The 22,086-nt window shown below is 29.6% G+C and overlaps 1 protein-coding gene across 1 annotated transcript; it reads left to right on the top strand.

The window, feature by feature from the left end:
- The first annotated feature begins 252 nt into the window (after window positions 1-252).
- LOC130503162 (sulfiredoxin, chloroplastic/mitochondrial-like) lies at window positions 253-1,257 on the top strand. Its single transcript, XM_056997832.1, has 5 exons — window positions 253-397; window positions 468-631; window positions 735-768; window positions 855-948; window positions 1,024-1,257. Exons 1-5 carry the CDS (start codon window positions 322-324, stop codon window positions 1,037-1,039), a joined length of 384 nt encoding a protein of 127 aa, XP_056853812.1. The 5' UTR covers window positions 253-321; the 3' UTR covers window positions 1,040-1,257.
- Window positions 1,258-22,086: the final 20,829 nt, after the last annotated feature.

The following is a 22,086-nucleotide window of genomic DNA, read 5'->3' as shown; positions in this document are numbered from 1 at the left end:
GTACATTGATGATTACCGTTGAAAGATTTTGAACCTCTTGAACGGTCATTGATTATCGTAAATTATTTGGTTTGACATGAATGGTTCTCCTTAAACCGGGTGGCCACTTCATCTCTAGGCGACGGAGGACGTGCAGATGAAGATGGTAAACAGATTGGCCTTTGATGAGATGAAGATAAATTGTTAAATGCTCTGTTTCGAGGAACCGTTTCGATCGCATTCTTTTAGGTAAAACGACGTCGTCCTGAGTCTTTATATTTCGTTCACAAAACTAATTTTAAAGATATTTTGTCAATCAATAGAGAGAAGAAGAGGTGACTAATGGCGAATTTGATGATGCTGAGGTTACCTAGCAGCTTGAGAAGCTTCTCTGTTTCCGCTTCTTCTTCTTCAAACGGTAACCTTGTTCAAAAGCTCACTTCTATTATTAAAACTATGGTGAATCTGAAGCTGATTTTGATTTTCAGGTTCGCCGCCCGTGATCGGAGGATCTAGCGGCGGTGTAGGGCCGATGATCGTGGAGTTGCCGCTGGAGAAAATACGGAGACCGTTGATGCGAACAAGATCCAAAGACCAGAACAAAGTGAAGGAGCTCATGGATAGCATTCGCCAAATCGGTCTTCAAGTTCCGGTTAAGCTTTAACCCGCTCTTTTTTTTTTAACCCGGTCTATTCCTTCCTGTTAGTGTTATCTAATTTCAAAATTAAATTATCTAATATTGGTTTGTGTGACAGATCGATGTGATCGAAGTTGATGGAGCTTACTATGGTGCTTTTCTGTATTCTTGATTAGTTTCATGTCTTATGTTTCTTAAAAGAGGATGATGATGATGATGATCTCTTTGGTTGTTGTAGGCTTCTCGGGTTGTCACAGGTACGAGGCACATCAGAAGCTAGGTCTACCAACTATACGTTGCAAAATCCGCAAAGGAACAAAGGAAACATTAAGGTATGTATTTATGTGTATATATATGTTCAAAGAATTGTTTCTTTGCTTACAATAAAAGCTTATTTGGTTCCACAGGCATCACCTTCGCTGAGAGCCTGAGTATATTCATCACTTTATTCGATGAAATGTGTACTTGGTGGAATCTGTGTATTTGTCCGTATAAAAGAATTTAAATAAGAACTTTGTAACATCGCTGAAATTCTCTGAATGGTCGGAGAAAGAGGATAAGAGGAATCCACTATATATATGTTCAGTATCAAGTAGCAGAAACCGTCCGAATAATTCGATTATATGAAACAAGTCTTACTACTTGAGCAGCTTACTACTTCGATGATACAATACCAGACAACCTCACGCTGTGTTGAAAACTCAAAACGTATAGAAGGTTTTTTTTTTTTTGATCAAGTATAGAAGGTTTTGTTTATCCTGATTCTGATTAAACATAGAAGGTTTTGTTTATCATTGATGAGCCAAAAGTAGGCTGCTGGGCTGGGAAAAAAAAGTAGGGCTAGGAATAAAATCCTGATTCAAATTTCAGCTCCGAACCCATCCAAAATACTTGAATCCCAACTTGATATGTAAAATATTGGGATGGACTGTAGTTCAGATATCAAGTATTATCTAAACCCAACTCGAACATACAAAAATACATGAGAATCCGATTTTTTTTAGAATTTAAACCCTACTAAATATTCAAAAATTTTAAAGTTTAGCAAATATATGAAAAGAATATTCAAAAAAACTCACAACTCCCAAATAATTCGATCATACGAAAATGTGGTTAAAAAAAATCGATCATATGAAACAAGTCTTGCTATAACAATTGATATCACTTGAGCAGCTTACTACTTCGATGATACAATACCAGACAACCTCACACTGTGTTGAGAACTCAAAACGTATAAAAGGTTTTGTTTATCATTCATTGATGAGCCAAAAGTAGGGCTGGCAATAAAATCCTGATTCAAAATTCAGTTTCGAACTCATCCAAAATACTTGAATCCAAACTTGATATGTAAAAATATCGGGATGGACAGTAGTCCAGATATCAAGTGTTATCTAATACCGAATTCGAACATGTATACAGAAATGCATGAGAATCAGATTTTTAAGAATTTATGAATCTGAACCCGAATAAATATTCAAAAATTTAGCAAATATATGAAATGAATAATCAAAACAACTCACATACTCGTTCTTTGTTTTTGTTTTGATACCTTGATTGAAAATGGGTTCTTATATGCGTTAGCCTGGATAATGTTGAAAAATAAAAGGCTCCCCTTTTGAAGACAAAAAATAATAATAATCAATCAGTTTTATTTAGATATACTATTTCTTTGGTGAGTGAGGTTTTGGTATGGTAAACATTCTGCCTGGAATACGTTACTTAATCGTTCTTATTAGGGTTTGGTTTTAGATTTTTGGATGCGTACTTGGATTTTCTTATTATTGGTGTAATATGGATTCATTAGCAACTCTTGTACTCCCTCGGTTTCGATTTAATTTGTAGGGAAATTTTTTTCGTTTCAAAATAAGTGTTGTTTTAGAGTTTCAATGCAAAATTTATTAAAAAAATTCTCCATTTTATTTTTCTATTGGTTGAAATGTGGTTAGATTTATGGGCTTTTTGCAAAATTGACTCAAAACTCAAAGTCAAACACAAAACTAACCTATACTTTTTTTGAATTTTTCTTTTGTCCTCTTCACCCCACAAGTTCACATACTCACAAAAATGCCATTATTTATTTTATTTTATTTTTCGAAAATGACATTTTTACTCTCTCAACCTCATCATCTTCAAGTATTTACAAGATTACCATTGCCATCAATACCCTAACCACCATGAACAACCAATTTGAAGCTCTTAATGCATCTCAAATCGATTTACACTCTCTTTTTCCCAATTGTTATGAACTAAAAACAACATCTCTTTCACTTTGTATCCATATTCATCCAAAAAACTCAAGTTTTTGATTATAAATTTTTTATGGTTGATAGAACCATTCAAGCTTATGATTCTTGGTGGGTTACTTTCGTTTGAGTTTCTATGTGGTTGGAGAAGACTTATGTGTGCTAAAAAAGTCATATTGCTAATTTAAGGTATGAAATTGATTTTTTTTCCAGATTTGTTCACCTAGAAGACTTACCTGGCTGTAGAAGACTTACATGTAAGTCTTCTGGCTGTAGAAGACTTACCCGTAAGTCTTCTGGCTAAGTCGTCCAGTTTTGTTTGTTAAAAAAAAACTCCAGACGACTTACCAGTAAGACGTCCATGATAAACGGGTTAGTTTTGCATTTGACCGAATTGTATCAGATATTTGACTTTTCCTTCCTGGACAACTTACTTGTAAGTCGTCTCTGGGAAAACAGAAAAATCAATATTTTATTATTTCTAGACTACTTACAAGTAAGTCTTCTAAGGTTAGTTTTGCAATTGGAAAATAAAAACTTAAATATTTAATTGTTCCTATACGACTTACTTGTAAGTCGTCCAGTCAGACGACTTACTTGTAAGTCGTCCAGTCATACGACTTACTTGAAAGTCGTCTAGTCAGATGACTTCAGTTAAGTCGTCCAGAATTTTTTTTCCGAGATTCTGGTCAAACCTTGCTTATCTCAGACGACTTTCAAGTAAGTCGTCTGACTAGACGACTTTCAAGTAAGTCGTCTGACTAGACGACTTACAAGTAAGTCCTCTAGGAAAAAATAAATATTTAAGTTTTATTTTCCAATTGCAAAACTAAACTGAGAAGACTTACTTGTAAGTCGTCTAGAAATAATAAAATATTGAGTTTTTTGTTTTCTCATAGACGTCTTACAAGTAAGTCGTCCAGGAAAAGTCAAATATCTGACACAATTCGGTCAAATGCAAAAATAACATGTTTACCCTGGACGACTTACTGGTAAGTCGTCTGGTTTTTTTTTTTAACAAACAAAATTGGACGACTTACAAGTAAGTCGTTCCATTTAAAAGTCAATTGCAAAAATGACCTCTCCAGACGACTTACTTGTAAGTCTTCCAGACGACTTACTAGTAAGTCTTCCAGACTTATGTTTAGTAAACTTTCATTTTCTCTAATAATATAAAGACTTTTTAACATTTTCTTATTAATTCATGCATATTAATCAATATTGGGGATACTGGATGAAATTTATAACATAATTGGTGATATTTATGAGGTTACTAATATTCATGTTACTCAAAGTTTCTAGCTAATATGTTTTTAACTCATACATGTTCTATCTTTGTTAATGTGTTTTATTTTCAATTTTTGCAGATGACGCGTCAGATACATGCATTATATGGAGAATAAAAGCATCCATATGTTGCATATAAAACAATACAAGTCTGAAGATTTAACAATTACAGAAGACTTACCAGTAAATCGTCTGATAAGTCTTATACACAAAAGATTTACCAGACAACTTACTGGTAAGTCTTCTACAAAAAATACATTTTCAACACAAACTTGTAAAAAATGTGATATGCTTTGACTAGTTACTATTATTTTTTTCCATCTCATAAGTATTTTTGTTATAGAAACCAATGATGATTATTGTTATGAGTTGGAACAATGGTTAAAATGCTTCTTAAAATGTTGTATCAGTATGAGGGTACCAACATTCTTATTTATTACATATACTACATCTTGAGAAATATTATTAATGATTTTACAAAAAAGTCACAACTAAGGGAGTACACATGCAAATCACAAAACATACCACAAACAAACTATTATATACATTTCTCTACAAAGATAAGCTTAGACTCCACTTAATATGGAAGAAGACTTCTTCAGAAGACTTCCAGGAGGTCCAGACGACTTCCAGGACGTCGAAAAGACTTCTAGGACGTCCAGACGACTTCCATGAGGTCCATACGACTTCCAGGAGGTCCAGAAGACTTCCAGGAGGTCCAGACGACTTCCAGGAGGTCCAGAAGACTTTCAGGAAGTCCAGACAACTTACAAGAGGTCCAGACGACTTACAAGAGGTCCAGACGACTTGCAGGAGGTCCAGAAAGACATGAGACAAAAACAATCAATTGATATAAAGCTTGGTGTTTATAAGTTCAAAGAGATTAGAGAGAGGTTTGAGAGTTTTAGAATGATGAACATTACATTTTTGTTGCAGCCATTTGAGAGGAGGAGAGAGAATGTGTAAATTTTTCTTTATATAGGGAGACAAAAAATCCAATTAGGTTAAATATTTTAGATTGAGAAGACTTCAGTATTTTTAGCGGGAAACTAAAATATTTTTAGCGGGAAACTAAATATTTTTAGCGGGAAACTAATATTTTTAGCGGAAAACTAAATACTTTCACTTATCTATGTTGAAAACAATTCAATTTTATTGTATCTTAATTTATATCACTTATAGCATATGTTAATTACATGATTTCAATTTTTTACTTATCAAAATATTTTTTACAAATTTTATAAATTATCTTTAAGATCAACTATACCAGAAGACTTTCAAGTAAGTCGTCTCGTCCAGAAGACTTACTTGTAAGTCGTCTCGTCTAGAAGACTTACTTGTAAGTCGTCCAGTCGTCTAGAAGACTTACTTGTAAGTCGTCCAGTCGTCTAGAAGACTTACTTGTAAGTCGTCCATACCCTAAATTTAACCCCTAAACTAAATTGACTAAAATTAACTAACTAAACACGTTATAAAATCAAATTAAACTTGCTTAGTGTTTACTATACACAGAAATAAACACAATTGGGTAAATTTCATATTTTTCAAAAATACTTTTATGCTTTCCAAAATCTAACCCTAAGAACACATACAATACTACAAAATATGTTGGCAAAACCTAAACCAAAGAATATCATGACTCACTACTTTCACTCATCTATGTTGAAAACAATTCACTTTTATTATATTCTAATTTATAACACTTTTAAAATATCTTAATTACATGATTTCAATTTTTCCCTTAACAAAATATTTTTTAAAAATTTTAAAAATTATTTTTAAGATTAACTATACCAGAAGACTTTCAAGTAAGTCGTGTGGACGACTTACTTGAAAGTCGTCTGGGCAGAAGACTTACTGGGGTTAAAAACGTAAAAAAAAACTGTTTTTTTTTGTTTGGTCACAAGGGGCTGGTTGTAATTTCAATAGTCTTTTAAGTTACTTCTGCATTTGATTCAAGTTTGGGTATACTTTTGCATTTGAAATCAAGTTGTGTGTCATATTTGGAAATTTTCCCTAGATTTATAGGTAATTGTGTTTTTATCTTGGAAATATATAAAATTATGTGTGTTTTTTAATCTCTGTGCATAAATCTAGAACGATAATTAAAATGAAACGGATGGAGTATATGATTTGAAATCATTGAGTGAATCAGATGTTTTAAAAAATCAGTCACTTTTTATGAAGGCCATAAATGAATCTATTAGAAATACTAGTTCCGTATCCACGCTACGCACGGATAACATGGTTATATTTTTTTTTTTAAGTTTGTATATCATTTGATAAATTTGTTCTAAATAATTTACAAAATTTTGAGCTTGGAAAGTGGGTAGAGTTCTTGTTGTCCCTTTATTAATGTTCTGTTGATGATCTCCTTTGACCCAAAGCTAATATTTACAACACATCATTCATTTAAGTTCAATATCTGCAAAATATTTTGGAAGAGAAGATTTTTGAATATAACAAAAGAGAATGATAAATAAAGAGAATTACACTAAGAGTCACATTTGTACTTATTAAGATTACTTTTAGCTACTGAGGCACTTTCTTTTAACTTTTATCTCATATTTAGTTAGATTTGCCAACTAGAAAGAACCATACTAAAATTGATGGGTCCCACTTTTCTCTTTCTCTTTTTTATTGACTCTTTTTTCTTCCCCAATATTTATCAGATCTGTTTTATTTTTTCTAAAGCTAGTCTAAGATTTTTTTTTTTTTTGATAAAATCATTGCCATCAAAGAAATTGAGTTTTTATCAAAACAAATTGAGAAACAACTGCCAAGCAAATTATTTGTCACACAATTCAGAGATACGATTCTGCTGTGCACCTCCTTAACCTTTTATGTGTGTGGGATCTCATATTTGCTTGACGTATCTGTACCGACGTTTCCGTACCGACGTTTCCGGTGGCTCACAGTGGCTGACTCACAGTCATGGATCATAGACACTGGGATTGCTGTAATTTGACAAGCTCTCCACTGCAATTTACAGACGAGGCGAGCTCCACTGTTTCTTTTCCACAGGTTTTCTCTTCTGCAATACTCAAGTCCAGTGGGAAGTTTTAACGCCGTTCGCTATCCTACGTATTTGCCGTGATCTTAGCCCTCTTTCCATGACCTCCAGTAGACCATAAAGCGAAGCCGTCGTTGCATCTGAAATTGAAACCGCCATTATTGAACTTTGAGATAAAGTTTCATTAATTTTCACATTTGGTCCTTGTAATTTTAAATGTTTCTATTGTTACCTAAAAACTTGTAAAGTTGCATATAAGTCTTTTTGAATTAACCCAAAACTTCTAAATCTGCACTTTAGACCTTGTACACATAGAAACATAAAAACATGTACACTTAGAAACATGTACAAATGTATGCATGTGGACCATTTGTAACTTCTAAATCTGCACTCTATATCGTGTACACATAGAAATATGTACATATGTACGCATGTGTGACCATTTGTAAATCTTTATCTTTTTTTTTTTTTGATATTTTGATTAAGCAATCGCGAGTACACCTATATGTGTAAAACTTCACCACAAATCTTGATAGGTTCGTCACTTCACAAAAACAACTACCATTCTTTTTGATTCATCTTTTGATGTACACGTGTGCACGTCTAATGGTGTACGCAACCAAATTTAAACTTTTTAATGTGTACATGTGTACCTCGAATATATGGTCAATTTTGTGTACATAAATGTTTATATTGCTCTTAAAGTCATATATATATATTGTAGGAGTTGGGTTGAACAATTAAAAGTTTTAGAACAATTAAATGGATATATCTGCAAATTTGATAGTTTGGGTCAAATTAAGAATAAATTAACAATTAAAGGACCAAATGTGAAAAAAATGAGATTTGGCCATTATTGCTTGAGCTCATCCTGCGACTGAAGCGATGGCCACCGCGGTGGATTACGCACATCACAACCACCATAAAATACTTTCGCATAATGAGAAGGATGAGTTGCAGAGCCTAACATGGAAGAGGAAGCTTGGTCGTGTTGACTCGTGGGGATGGAGAAGATGAACAGAAATTGAACTTGGCTGAGGTTTATCACGGATGAGAACAAGACAACACATCAAAAAGAGCTGTGACATAAAAATGAGCTGGGATTCTTAAAGAATTGTGTTTTTTATTTATTTATGAAATCTGTTGCAGAAAAAAAACAAGATAGAGGAAGAAGAAAGATGAAAATTAGTAGGTCCTACAATTTATGATCTAGTTATAGCTTAGTTAATATTGAATGGAACAAATTAAAAAAGTGCTCTAGTAGCTAAAAGTGACTTATAATGTTAGATAAACTCAAAAAGTGACCTTGAATATAAATTTCTCATAAATAAATCATAAATATTGATCTGAGGGGTTTGTGATTTTTATTTACAACAGCAAAAAAATATCATAAAAAAGCACGCAGATATTATAAGTTTAGAAATAACATTCAGTATGAGACTAATACGAAGAATCTAAAAATCCTTTAGTTTCACTCTAAACCTAACAATTAAACATTTTGTTATTTTATTTTCTTAAAAGATAAAAGTTTAGGGAGAAGGCAGAAAAGTTATTACAGAGAGAAAGTTTTTTTGTCTATTGAAGACTGATATAAACTTAAATTAGTTTTCATCAATCTGGGTATATATACTCCATGTTTCACAAAAATGTGTGATTTTGTCACTCCCATTAATTTGGGATGGATTCCTCTGCGTCCTATTGTCTTTAAGAACAACAGCTAGAGCCACGGGGATAAACAATATTCATGAGCTAGAGCATAGAGTAGTTTCCCACAGAAATTTTAAGGAGATAATAATTCTATCAATTAATAACTAAAAATGCTAAAAATGTATAAATAAATAGAAACTGTTTTGCAAATGTCTCCAAAAAATAGTTAAGTGTATTTTGCCAAGATGTCAATCCAACTTGATAGAAGCCGAACTAAAATTTTGGACAGGTCGAACCACTAATAAATTTATTTTGGGGCTACATCTCGGACACATCCAATTTCTTTTTTTTTTTTTTTTTTTTTTTTTTTTTTTTTTTTTGATATCTCTGGTGTCTGGGCAGCCACTTTCCAAATATCCCCCGAAGGGGTCCAGCGCCCCAGCAGTAAGGATGTTAAATCGCTGTGGCCGGGTTTCGAAGCTGGGTGGCGGGGACACATCCAATTTCAATACTGATGTTTACTGTTTTAGTGTTTACATTCAAGGTTTAAAATATAGCTGGAAATTAGTGTTAAGCACTTGAGAGAATTGCCCATTTACATATTTGTTTGCTCTTTTTATTTTATAAGAACTTTATTATACTAAACTCTAGTTACATTTACAACCAATACAAACGAATTTAGCAAAAGAAAAAGAAGAAAAGACCGACTCTGAATTAGGCCGAAGAAAGCAATTCGTGAGAGGCCGCCCACTATACTTCTCGCTTTACATAAACAAAATATTAGTTACAAAAAAACATTAAACAAAAATATTCTTTGACAGTAAAATCAATTGTTTATAATCGAAAAGCAATAGCAATAAGTCAAATAAATAGGTTAGACTTTGCTTTTAATAATATTTTAATGTATATTTGATTCTTATGATACGAAGGGTCTGAATAGCACATGTGGCGTCATATATTTGGTGGAATTCTTATGATACAAAAGGTCTGATTCAGCTAATATTAAACCAATCAGGTTAAAGTTTTTCACCTACTTTTCTGCCAGTAACTATTTAAATAGAATAAAATTGGTTGATTTTTTTCCTCTTGTTCCACAAAAAAAAAAAATGTATTACGCTTGATTTGACCTCTTTTCTTTTCTTATTATATTTATTTATTCTAGTAGTGTTACTCTCACATCTTCTTATTACATTTATTTACCATTCGCATTCGAAGATTTTCAACATGTCTTGTAATTTGTAGTTTGTATTTATATAAGAACATAACTCTCTAATGAGTGTTTGTAATCAAGATTTTATAATTTGAACAGAAAAGAATAACTTATATTCCCATCGAGCATATACAAGGTTGGAACATATATATATAATATATATATATATATATATATATATATATATATATATGTTAACCAAATAGGAAGATAAATACATCTGGAGCAATTTATTTGATGGTCATCTCTTTGCCATGACTGGGAAAGCATCCGTCAGAATATTTTCATTAATCAAGAAAGAAGAGGTTTGAAACAATCAAATATCGTCCTAGTTTCAGTCATAAACTATGCCGATCAAAGATTAGCGGATATTACTTTTAGGATTTTGCTAGCATTTTATAAAAAATCAAAAAAAAATTGGATTTCGAAAAAAATATAGTCTCAAGGCTGAAACTTAAAAGACAAATAATCACGTCTTGACTGAAACCAATAATCACGTCTTGATTTGGTTTGTCTTTTTCACTTTTCTCTAAAAAACGAATTATATTCATAAACTAGTACAGTCTGATTATCTCTTCTGATTTCAATCATGGGAGACATTAAAACATAATCACGTTCTATGGACCCAATTATTAAATTGTTTATAATTAATGGAGGTATCAAATACTCGTAGCATTATACATGTTTTCTTTTTGTTTCTTGTAGTTATTGTGAAGACAAGCGATGAACATATTTATGAAGGTGCTGTTGATGCTTTCTTTTAAAGGTTAAAAACTCACAGATCTTTACTATGTCAGATTAATGTAGACTTTTTACATTTTCTTTTTCTTTTGTAAGACAAATGCTTGTGTCAAGCACAATTTTGGGAAATCGTATAATTTTAATAAACTAGAAATGTTCAGTTTGTAAGGAAAACAGAATGACACCGGGGATGACAAATGACAACACGTTAGCTCAAGACAACTCCATCTTCCAACCAATTTTGTCACACCAACGTCTATATAACACTAGTTTCTAGCGCATCCAATTAATTCACTTGTATTTTATTGATTAGAATGTATAGTATCATATTGCACATGAAATGGTCAGATTTGTGATTAAGTAAAGGGAAAATTCCATTAAAAATACTCGAACTAAATTTTATTAAGCCTTTTAATATCTAAATTTTTTCACGATCCAGTTTAATACCCCAACTAATTATTTTACTCATTTTAATACCCAAACTTTTAACAATGTTTCCACTTTAATATTCAAACTTTATTTATTTTAATAAAAATACTAATAAGTTTCAAACAAAACTTAAAAAATCTCAAAAATCTATGAAAAAAATATTAAAAATTTTAATTTTATTTTAAGATTTAGGAAAAAAGGTAGCTAAACCATGGAAAATTTATTTTTTAAAAAATAAACGAATTTGAATGATAAAAATAAATTTCGTTTTATTTCAGAAAACAAACTAAATACAATATTTAAAACTTAGAAATTTTATTACAAAAATTCTATATTTTACACTATATAGTTACTTTTATTTCTCAAAAACCAATTTTTTTTAGAATTTTCTGAGTTTGTTTTGCAAATTTGGAGATTTTTTAAAATTTTATTTGAAACTTATTAGTATTTTTATTAAAATAAATAAAGTTCGGGTATTAAAGTGGGTACAGTTTTAAAAGTTTGGGTATTAAAATGAGCAAAATAATTAGTTGGAGTATTAAACTGAGTAATAAAAAAGATTGGGTATTAAAAAGCTTAACAAAATTTAGTTCGGGTATTTTTATGGAATTTTCCCTTAATTAAAACATTGATCATATTATTAATTAATTGTTTTGATAAAAAAGAAATAATATTATTAATTAGAATAGCTGAAGTAAATCTACATTCGAAATTTAGTTACTGTAGGCAAAAAAAGAGTGCTTGTGTGATTCCAATCTTGTCAAACATACGAACACAAGCTGCAGAAACATGCATGTCCTATTTAATGAGACGATCACGAGTAGCTAACGGTTCTGAATCGCTAGCTAGCCAGTGGATCGATGAAGCCATGAAGGAGAACCTTGGGACCGTTTCACTGAACAAAATTGTTCTAGACCACATAACTGGAGAATGCGAACACTTAGATTATTTCAAGTCTCTTTGGAATTGAGAAGACAATGCAAAAAGTGTATCTAGCCCAAGTGAAGGGGAGAAGTGGCCGCAAGGCATAAAGCTAGCTCTCTGTTTTATCTTATCATGCGCCACACAGAAGCGCAGAGCCCATAACCCAAGCCGAATTGCATGAATCACTCTAGCATCAAGATTGACACACAGCTAAGCGGACCCGATGGACCAATAAATCAATAAGCCGATAAAACATGAGTTTTTACGGAAGCGAATTAATATAATGAATCTATTATAGTTTTGATCCAGAAACATGTTCATCTCTAAAATCTCGAACTTCGCAAAAAAGTTTATTTTGGGAATATATTGTTGTTGTGAGAATATATAGGAGACCAAATACACAAATGGGTAAACACACAATTCTTATGGGAATATGGGAATATATTGTTGTTGTGAGAAATAAATATATCAACAACGTCTGTTTTTTATGTAAAAACTGTATAGTATGTCACTCACACAGTCACAAGTCACAACCAAGGCCGTCTTTTAGCACGTGCAAGTGGAGCGGTCGAACAGGGTCCAAAATTTTAGAGGATCCATAATTTCTTTTTGTTTTACTAATAGTTATAAATCTAAAATCAATTTTTTATAAAAAAATCAGAATGACTATATTTTAATTTAGCTTTCGTATTTATAACCAATAAATGTAAATGACAATTTTTTGTTTTGTTTATATAACCAACTAAAAGATAATAAATTAGGAAATAATTAGTATTTATATCAATTATATATTTTGTAAAGTAATAAATAGTTGTTGATCTATGTTAGAATATTCAATGGTAGTATAAAAATTTAATATTCTAATTGATTATGTTTAGGAAACAATTATCAATTAGTGATTATATATACGGAGAACAAAATATATTTTCTTCACCATTTTTAATTAAAAATAGCAAACACTAAGAAAATAAAGCTAGCATACAACTTATGTTTACAAGAAAAAAAAGTGACTTGTATAATCAAGAGTATATAGCTTACTATCCAGATTTTGTTACTCTATTATATTTATAGATTATGATTTCTGATTGTAGATATAATAAACGTAAAAAAACAGAAAAAGATAAATTTTGATGATTTGATCGATAATTTTGCATTAAAATGCTAAATAATCAAGTTCAATGGTTAATCAAATGATTTTGCATTAATAACAAAAAATTGGTGTTATTTAAATTATAAATAATTAAATTAATGTATTTATTTTATATTATAATACTATTTTGTAAAAAAATCAAAACTATTTCATATTATTAAAAGAAGTTTTTTTTTTTGAACAGGGTCCGTGAAAAGATTGAGACGGCCCTGGTCACAACTATCCACAATCTATGCTATTATTTGCGAAGTAATTTTTCGCAACGGAGCTTCCACGTTAAAAGTTAGAGTGGTTAATATCGATACTACCCTTAATGAATAAAATATATAACTAATCTAACAATAAAAACGAAAATTAATTTATTTAATTAGATAATTGATTAAAATTAATAATAGTGAGATTTATCCAAAATCTAAAAAATATATTAAAATATAAACATAATTCCTATATGTATGTTGTGTTGTTATCTGAATTTGTTTTAAAAATATAAAGTTGAAAACATAATTATATAACTAAATATTAATCAAATATTTTTTTTAATTTTATATAATTGAAAAGAGAATATTAAGCTAAAAATAAAATTTATTTAATTATATAATTGATTAAAACCCTTAATGAATAAAATATATAACTAATCTAACAATAAAAACGAAAATTAATTTATTTAATTAGATAATTGATTTAAATTAATAATAGTAAGATTTATCCAATCTATACTATTATTTGCGAAGTAAATTTTCGCAACGGAGCTTCCACGTTAAAAGTTAGAGTGGTTAATATCGATACTACCCTTAATGAATAAAATATATAACTAATCTAACAATAAAAACGAAAATTAATTTATTTAATTAGATAATTGATTAAAATTAATAATAGTAAGATTTATCCAAAATCTAAAAATATATTAAAATATAAACATAATTCCTATATGTATGTTGTGTTGTTATCTGAATTTGTTTTAAAAATATAAAGTTGAAAACATAAATTATATAACTAAATATTAATCAAATAATTTTTTTTAATTTTATATAATTGAAAAGAGAATATTAAGCTAAAAATAAAAATTTATTTAATTATATAATTGATTAAAACCCTTAATGAATAAAATATATAACTAATCTAACAATAAAAACGAAAATTAATTTATTTAATTAGATAATTGATTAAAATTAATAATAGTAAGATTTATCCAAAATCTAAAATATATTAAAATATAAATATAATTTCCTATATGTATGTTGTGTTGTTATCTGAATTTGTTTAAAAATATGAAATTGAAAACATAAATTATATAACTAAATATTAATCAAATAATTTTTTTTTAATTTTATATAATTGAAAAGAGAATATTAAGCTAAAAAAAAAATTTATTTAATTATATAATTGATTAAAACCCTTAATGAATAAAATATATAACTAATCTAACAATAAAAACGAAAATTAATTTATTTAATAGATAATTGATTTAAATTAATAATAGTAAGATTTATCCAATCTATGCTATTATTTGCGAAGTAATTTTTCGCAACGGAGCTTCCACGTTAAAAGTTAGAGTGGTTAATATCGATACTACCCTTAATGAATAAAATATATAACTAATCTAACAATAAAAACGAAAATTAATTTATTTAATTAGATAATTGATTAAAATTAATAATAGTAAGATTTATCCAAAATCTAAAAATATATTAAAATATAAACATAATTCCTATATGTATGTTGTGTTGTTATCTGAATTTGTTTTAAAAATATAAAGTTGAAAACATAAATTATATAACTAAATATTAATCAAATAATTTTTTTAATTTTATATAATTGAAAAGAGAATATTAAGCTAAAAATAAAAATTTATTTAATTATATAATTGATTAAAACCCTTAATGAATAAAATATATAACTAATCTAACAATAAAAACGAAAATTAATTTATTTAATTAGATAATTGATTAAAATTAATAATAGTAAGATTTATCCAAAATCTAAAAATATATTAAAATATAAATATAATTCCTATATGTATGTTGTGTTGTTATCTGAATTTGTTTTAAAAATATAAAGTTGAAAACATAAATTATATAACTAAATATTAATCAAATAATTTTTTTAATTTATATAATTGAAAAGAGAATATTAAGCTAAAATAAAAATTTATTTAATTATATAATTGATTAAAACCCTTAATGAATAAAATATATAACTAATCTAACAATAAAAACGAAAATTAATTTATTTAAATAGATAATTGATTAAAATTAATAATAGTAAGATTTATCCAAAATCTAAAAATATATTAAAATATAAATATAATTCATATATGTATGTTGTGTTGTTATCTGAATTTGTTTTAAAAATATAAAGTTGAAAACATAAATTATATAACTAAATATTAATCAAATAATTTTTTTAATTTTATATAATTGAAAAGAGAATATTAAGCTAAAAATAAAAATTTATTTAATTATATAATTGATTAAAACCCTTAATGATAAAAATATATAACTAATCTAACAATAAAAACGAAAAATTAATTTATTTAATTAGATAATTGATTAAAATTAATAATAGTAAGATTTATCCAAAATCTAAAATATATTAAAATATAAATATAATTCCTATATGTATGTTGTGTTGTTATCTGAATTTGTTTTAAAAATATAAAGTTGAAAACATAAATTATATAACTAAATATTAATCAAATATTTTTTTTAATTTTATATAATTGAAAATAGAATATTAAGCTAAAAATAAAAACGAAAATTAATTTATTTAATTATATAATTGATTAAAATTAATAATAGTAAGATTTATCCAAATCTAAAAATATTTTAAAATATAAATATAATTCCTATATGTATGTTGTGTTGTTATCTGAATTTTTTTATAAAATATAAAGTTGAAAACAAAAAGTATATAACTAAATATTAAACGAATAAATTTTTTAATTTTATATATTTGAAAAGAGAATATTAAGTGACTTTCAAAATTTATTTCTATATAATAAATATGTGTACAAAGAAATTTCCAAAAAATATAATTAAAGTGTAAGAATTTTCAAATGAAATAAAATAATAATTTATTATCATATTCTTTTAGTTAGTAACGCATATATTAATGAGTAACTATAAAATATTTAGTAATTATGATTTAATATAATAAAACCCAAACATAAAAATGAATTTAATCTTTATGAAATCAGATAACTCACTTAAATTGATATAAAAAAATATTATTAAAATAAAAAAGATAATTCATATACATATTTTGTTATGATTAAAAAATGATTTCTATATTTTATATATATATATATTATCATCTAAAAAGAATATCTTTCAATCATAAATAAAATTAGTTGCAAAAATATATAGTGAAAATATTTCTACTATATATATGAAAGCTTTCAAGAAATTAACGAAATAATGAATATATATATTTTGATACATAAATTTCATATATAAATAATTTGATATTCTATTAAAAACTTAAAGATCATAACCAATAACTTATCATGATATCTATACTATTATTTGCGAAAGTGATTTTTTGCAATGGAACTCCCACGTTAAAAGTTAGAGTGGCTAAATACGATGCTACCCTTAATGATTTTATATATAATTTATTATTTCGCAATGGAGCTCAAATGTTAAAAGTTAGAGTGGCTAAATACGATGCTACCCTTAATGATTTTATATATAATTTATTATATAATTAAAAACGAAATTTTGTCAATAATATTATATTTATATGTTATATTAGATTATAAATTAATATTGTCAAAATTATAAAGATAATTCTTATATATATTGTGTTGTTATCTGAAAGTAATATTTTTAAAAAATTTAAATTCAAAAAACGAATTTTAAGTTAATTTGAGGTTAATAATATTATATTTATATGTTATATTAGATTATAAATTAATATTGTCAAAAATAACTATAACTATATATTAAATAAAATATTATCTTTAAATAACTATAAATAATACGTAAAATATTTTCTTTAGATAACAACTTAATATATGTAAGAATTATCTTTTATTAGGCCAAAATAATTTGTATTATTTCAAATTTAAATTTATTATCTTTTATTTTTTAAAATGATGTTTAATTAAATTTTTGATAACATAAATAATAATTTATTATTATAATTGTGAATTAATAAAAGTTTAAAATAAAATTATGCCCGCATGTGCGGGCAAACCACCTAGTGATACTGATATAACATTAGGACATCTCAACAACAGTTTGAATTTTCACCGTAATTTTATTTTGTACGTTTCAATTTGAGTTATTTGTTGTAACGTGTTAGATAAATGGTGAGGACTGATGAGGACAAAGAAAGAGGAGATCTATTAAGACAGAAAACGCGTGCAAGAGCCGGAGATTTCGGATTCGGTCGTATCCATTAATTCCCAAAACCCTATCTTCTCTTCCTCATCCATCCCTTTCGCTACTTGAATATAAACTACATAAAAATTCAATGGTTTTATGTATGGACGTATGGTCAAGCTATTTCCTTTACATTTTTGATAATTAAACCTTTGAAGATCTAAATTCAAATTCTTTGCGGTCAAACGGAAATCTGCACACTATCTATTATACTAAGATATGAACTTAACCTATTGATAAATGTTATGTTTAACTATGTATTTTTTTACATCAAAAAGCTATTCTATTACTATGCATTTTATTTATTTAATAGACAATTCTATCAAATTAAATTAATATTAAACATAAACATAATTACAAAAAAATCAAATATAAAAATTAAAATTTTCAAAAAAAATTGAGCAATTTTTCAGCTAGTTCCTTTAAAATCTTTGTCATAAAATAACACTCAAAAAATAAAATGACTAAAATAGTTTGAAAATTTTAATATTTTCTTTTTCTAAAAAAATTTGAAATCATACCCAAAACCCACTTCTTAACTATAAACCCTAAGTCTAAATTAGTTAACCCAAATAGTGAAAATGCATATTTTACCCTTTAATAAAACCTCTTTGATCATTTTTCCTTTTTGAGTGCTGTTTTTGCGAAGATAAACTAAAAAAACTATCCAAGAAAATTCCTCAAAAAAAAAATATCCGTCCATTGAAAAGCGGATCAAAATCTAGTACTTCTATTAGATGTGCCCACTATATTTTCTTTTCTATTTGTATAGGTACTTCTTCTCTTATTTTTTGTCACTAACTCTTTTTCCGTATGATAATATTCATTCCAAGTAAAATACACAAGCTGGCGGATAACACAAAATCCCCAGAAACAAGAGCGCAAAGAACATGCAGCTAAAACTTATACCGGGATGACTTATGACCACAACACAACACAAACAAAAACAAATCAAAGAACCTCTAGAAACAACAGCTAAACACAACAAGATAAAACAACAACACAAAAATATATAACAATCCAATGCAATAGTCCTCCTCAATAGCAAAAAAGAAGTGATCTGGAAATATCGATGCTGCTCTTGGCCAACCAACCGATACACTCCACTTGTAGAACCCAAGACTCCACGTCTTCCCAACTCGTATCTATCAATACCGCCTATGGCATGCCGAACGATACCATTCCCACTCATAACAAAGAACTAATACTCCATACCCCGACAAGAGGAATCGCTTCACTATCCACAAAATATTTCGGATACGGCTGGATCGCAGACCACTTTTCACCTAGATAGAACCCCATCAAAAACTCCATACAACCAAGCCTCGTCGCTCAGATCTCAAATCAAATACAAACAATGATAAACCACAATCGCCGAGAGATCATTTTAGTCACCAAAACAGGAAGAGAAATTTGCAACTGAAGTTTTCAAACCTTAAACAAAGAAAATGAGCTTCACTGTAACTGCTAGACTGCTAAATTCTACAAACCAACAACAAGACACCCGCATGAGGATCCAAAAGGTCCATCAAAACCCAGTAAGCCGTCTATTCTGTCTTAACAGACAGAGGCGCATTCCCGTGGAGGCCTTGGAATCTACGGCTTTCAATGGCACACCTTTAAGCCACAAACGATGAGAAGCCAAAGGACGAGCCTCGACAACAAAGCACGAACCAATAGACCAGATCTTGTTTCCAACGATGTCGAGCTTGTACCACCGGTCGAGATAGGCATTCCTCACCGGCGTTGAGAAGTATGAGCCCCACCTGTACCGACGACAAGGTAATATCTTACGTCTGACAACTTCATCGAAAAAACCTTGGTACAAGTTGAACCGAGAATCAGGTAACACATTGTTTTCCACTTGCCATCGAAAATCTCCTATGTGAAGAAGTTGTCTCACATATTCACCCGCCATCGCCGAGTTGGATTCACCGTAGATCTGAAAATTGAAAAACAGATCTGACTCATAAACCTCCCTAAAAGCCCACTCCCTCCTCACCTGCCTTCTCATGAGTCTCGCCGATGCGCCAAATACAGCCAAAGACCAGCTTCGTCAAGCACAAGACGCATCTCCGATTAGGTCTTCAATGACCCAGAAACGCTAACATATTGAAAAAGAGAGAGGCAGTAGAGGATAGAGCAAAGGAAAACAGAGATATAAGTAAATAGAGGGGCCTCCGGCACCAACAAAAACCGGACCAGAACTAGGGTTTTGCTTAGACGATGGCTGTTGGCGAGAATGATTTTTTTTCTTAGGTTCTCTGTTAAAAGAAAAGTACCAAAAAAGTGTAGTATACAAAGTCATAGTTTGACCATATCATTAATTATTTAATATGACATATTTTATTATTTACATTAACCAATAAAATATATATTGTTTTGAAAAATCTTAATAATTAATAAAGATATTAACAATAAATCAGTTATATTGTTTTGAAAAAATCTTAATAATTAATAAAGATATTAAAAATAAATCAGTTTAACCATAATTTAAGTTTTATTTTAACAATTTTGAAATAAATATTTGAATCTCATAATGATAATATTTCAAATTTTACAAAAGATAAGATAATAGGTACTTACTAATAAGTTTTGGAGAATCAACAAGAAAATATTATATTGTAAAAACTTAAATAGTATAATATTCTAAAACCTTAATTTAATAAAAAAGAAATAAAAAACTTAATATCATAACATAAAAATGATATAATTTACTAAAATAATATTATAGATGCAAATTGGCATAATAGTCAACAAGCAACCGCTATGCTCCCTGGCGCTCTTCCCAAGACCCCCGTGACTCTTCCCTGGCTTTAGCTTCCTCTGCAGATCAACTGTCTCCCCACCGTGACGATATGCTGGCGGCTACCATCCCAAACTTTCCGACCAGAATTTTCTTCTACTTTTGGAATCCTGATGTCAAGGGCTACTGATTCATGGTGTCAGTTTTCGTGTGTGGTGCTTCCTGTGCGCTAGATCTTGGATCTAAATTTCTCCATGGTGGTGACTCTAACCCAAAATTTTCTCTCCTTACTCATCACTGAGTTTATACTGTCCATTACAGTTCCTACCTCATTTCTGAGGTTCTGCTTGCTCCTCGTCTCTTAACCACAAGCCTCTCCTCCGTTGTTTTCGAGGCCTCGCATTCCTTCCCAAAGCTTTTCCCTCTTCTCTGTCAATGGGGTCTCCTGAAGTTGTTTCATCTGGTTTTCTTCCCCTGCCGCCTGAATCATTAGATCCCGATCTCGACGTGATGCTTCCGGTGGATCCTCATGTCCCTCCATTTCCTCCCGACCCTCCACCGATTCTCATAGATGCATGTGTGCTATCTTTCCAGCCTCTATTGATGCATCCTTTACTAGCTAAAGCCGCTCTCTCCAGCTCTCTCACCACTAGACGGGTCTCCTCTTTCCTCCAAATATTTCCGGTGTCAAAGTCGAGAAACTTGGTCTCTTGTGGGGAGCATGTTTCGTTTAAGTCATCCTTACGGAATTTGCCTTATTATCATCAAGAGGCGGGGGTTATTGAGATCTCTGTTGCAATATTTTTTTTGGGGTTACTGACAGCTGACTGCAAGCTTACCTCCTTTCATTACTCATCACTTCAAGTTCCCGAAGATTGGACTTCGAAGGTTGAAATATTGGCGGTGGTGGGTCTTCTGTATGCAGCTTTTATTACCTTAAAGCAACTTTTTGGAGTGCAGCTCTCTACTGTTTTGAGCAGTTCTCAGTCAAATCCCAACCTTCATTTGAAACCTTGGTCACATGTGGGTGGACCCATCTCCCCTTGCTTCATGCTTTCGAAACGTATGGTGTTCATATCTTGCTTGAGTGAGTCATTCTTGTTTGATCATTGCCTCTGAGAAGAATTTAATTGTATTAGTAAGAGATCCTTGTTTCCTTCCAAACAAGAGACTATGCTGTTTTGAATGGTTCTTTACCTCGTATTGAGGATGTTATAAACCCTTTGAGATTCAGGTTTAAGCTCCATTTACCTCAGTTTGAGGATGTTATCTGGATTTCTGTCTTTATGGCTATGGATGCTATTATTTCAGGTTTGTTTATTTTTCCATGGTGATTCGCCTCACAGCAATCAATCTTTTGGAAGAGGTGTTTGGTCGCCTCTGAGTTTTTTTATGTGTCCTCCCCATTCGGTTATGTTGAGAACCTCACTACTTGTTCGGCTAATGGAATGTGGATCATGATTTCTACTCTAAGCGCCAAAGCTGTAACACTGCAGAAAACTCCTCACTCAACATTATCATCTGGACTCTCAAGTCTTCAGATTCTTGCGGACACTATTGTCCCCTTCTTTAACGTGAGCTCGAGGTTGGTTTTGATTGAGATTACAGGCTTCTTCATTATTAGGAAACCTTGTCCTTCTCGTCACTCCGTTATCATGTTCTTATAATCTATGCACAACCTTCTGTTTAGTTGTT

The sequence above is a fragment of the Raphanus sativus genome, unplaced genomic scaffold (assembly GCF_000801105.2).
Source record: "Raphanus sativus cultivar WK10039 unplaced genomic scaffold, ASM80110v3 Scaffold0840, whole genome shotgun sequence".
Taxonomy (NCBI): domain Eukaryota; kingdom Viridiplantae; phylum Streptophyta; class Magnoliopsida; order Brassicales; family Brassicaceae; genus Raphanus; species Raphanus sativus.
This window is presented reverse-complemented; position numbering and strand designations above follow the sequence as displayed.

Coding starts and splice junctions, on each gene's coding strand:
- LOC130503162 (XM_056997832.1), top strand. CDS start 322: ATGGCGAATTTGATGATGCTGAGGTTACCTAGCAGCTTGAGAAGCTTC. Junction 398..467: donor CGCTTCTTCTTCTTCAAACG/GTAACCTTGTTC, acceptor TTTGATTTTCAG/GTTCGCCGCCCGTGATCGGA. Junction 769..854: donor AGTTGATGGAGCTTACTATG/GTGCTTTTCTGT, acceptor TGGTTGTTGTAG/GCTTCTCGGGTTGTCACAGG.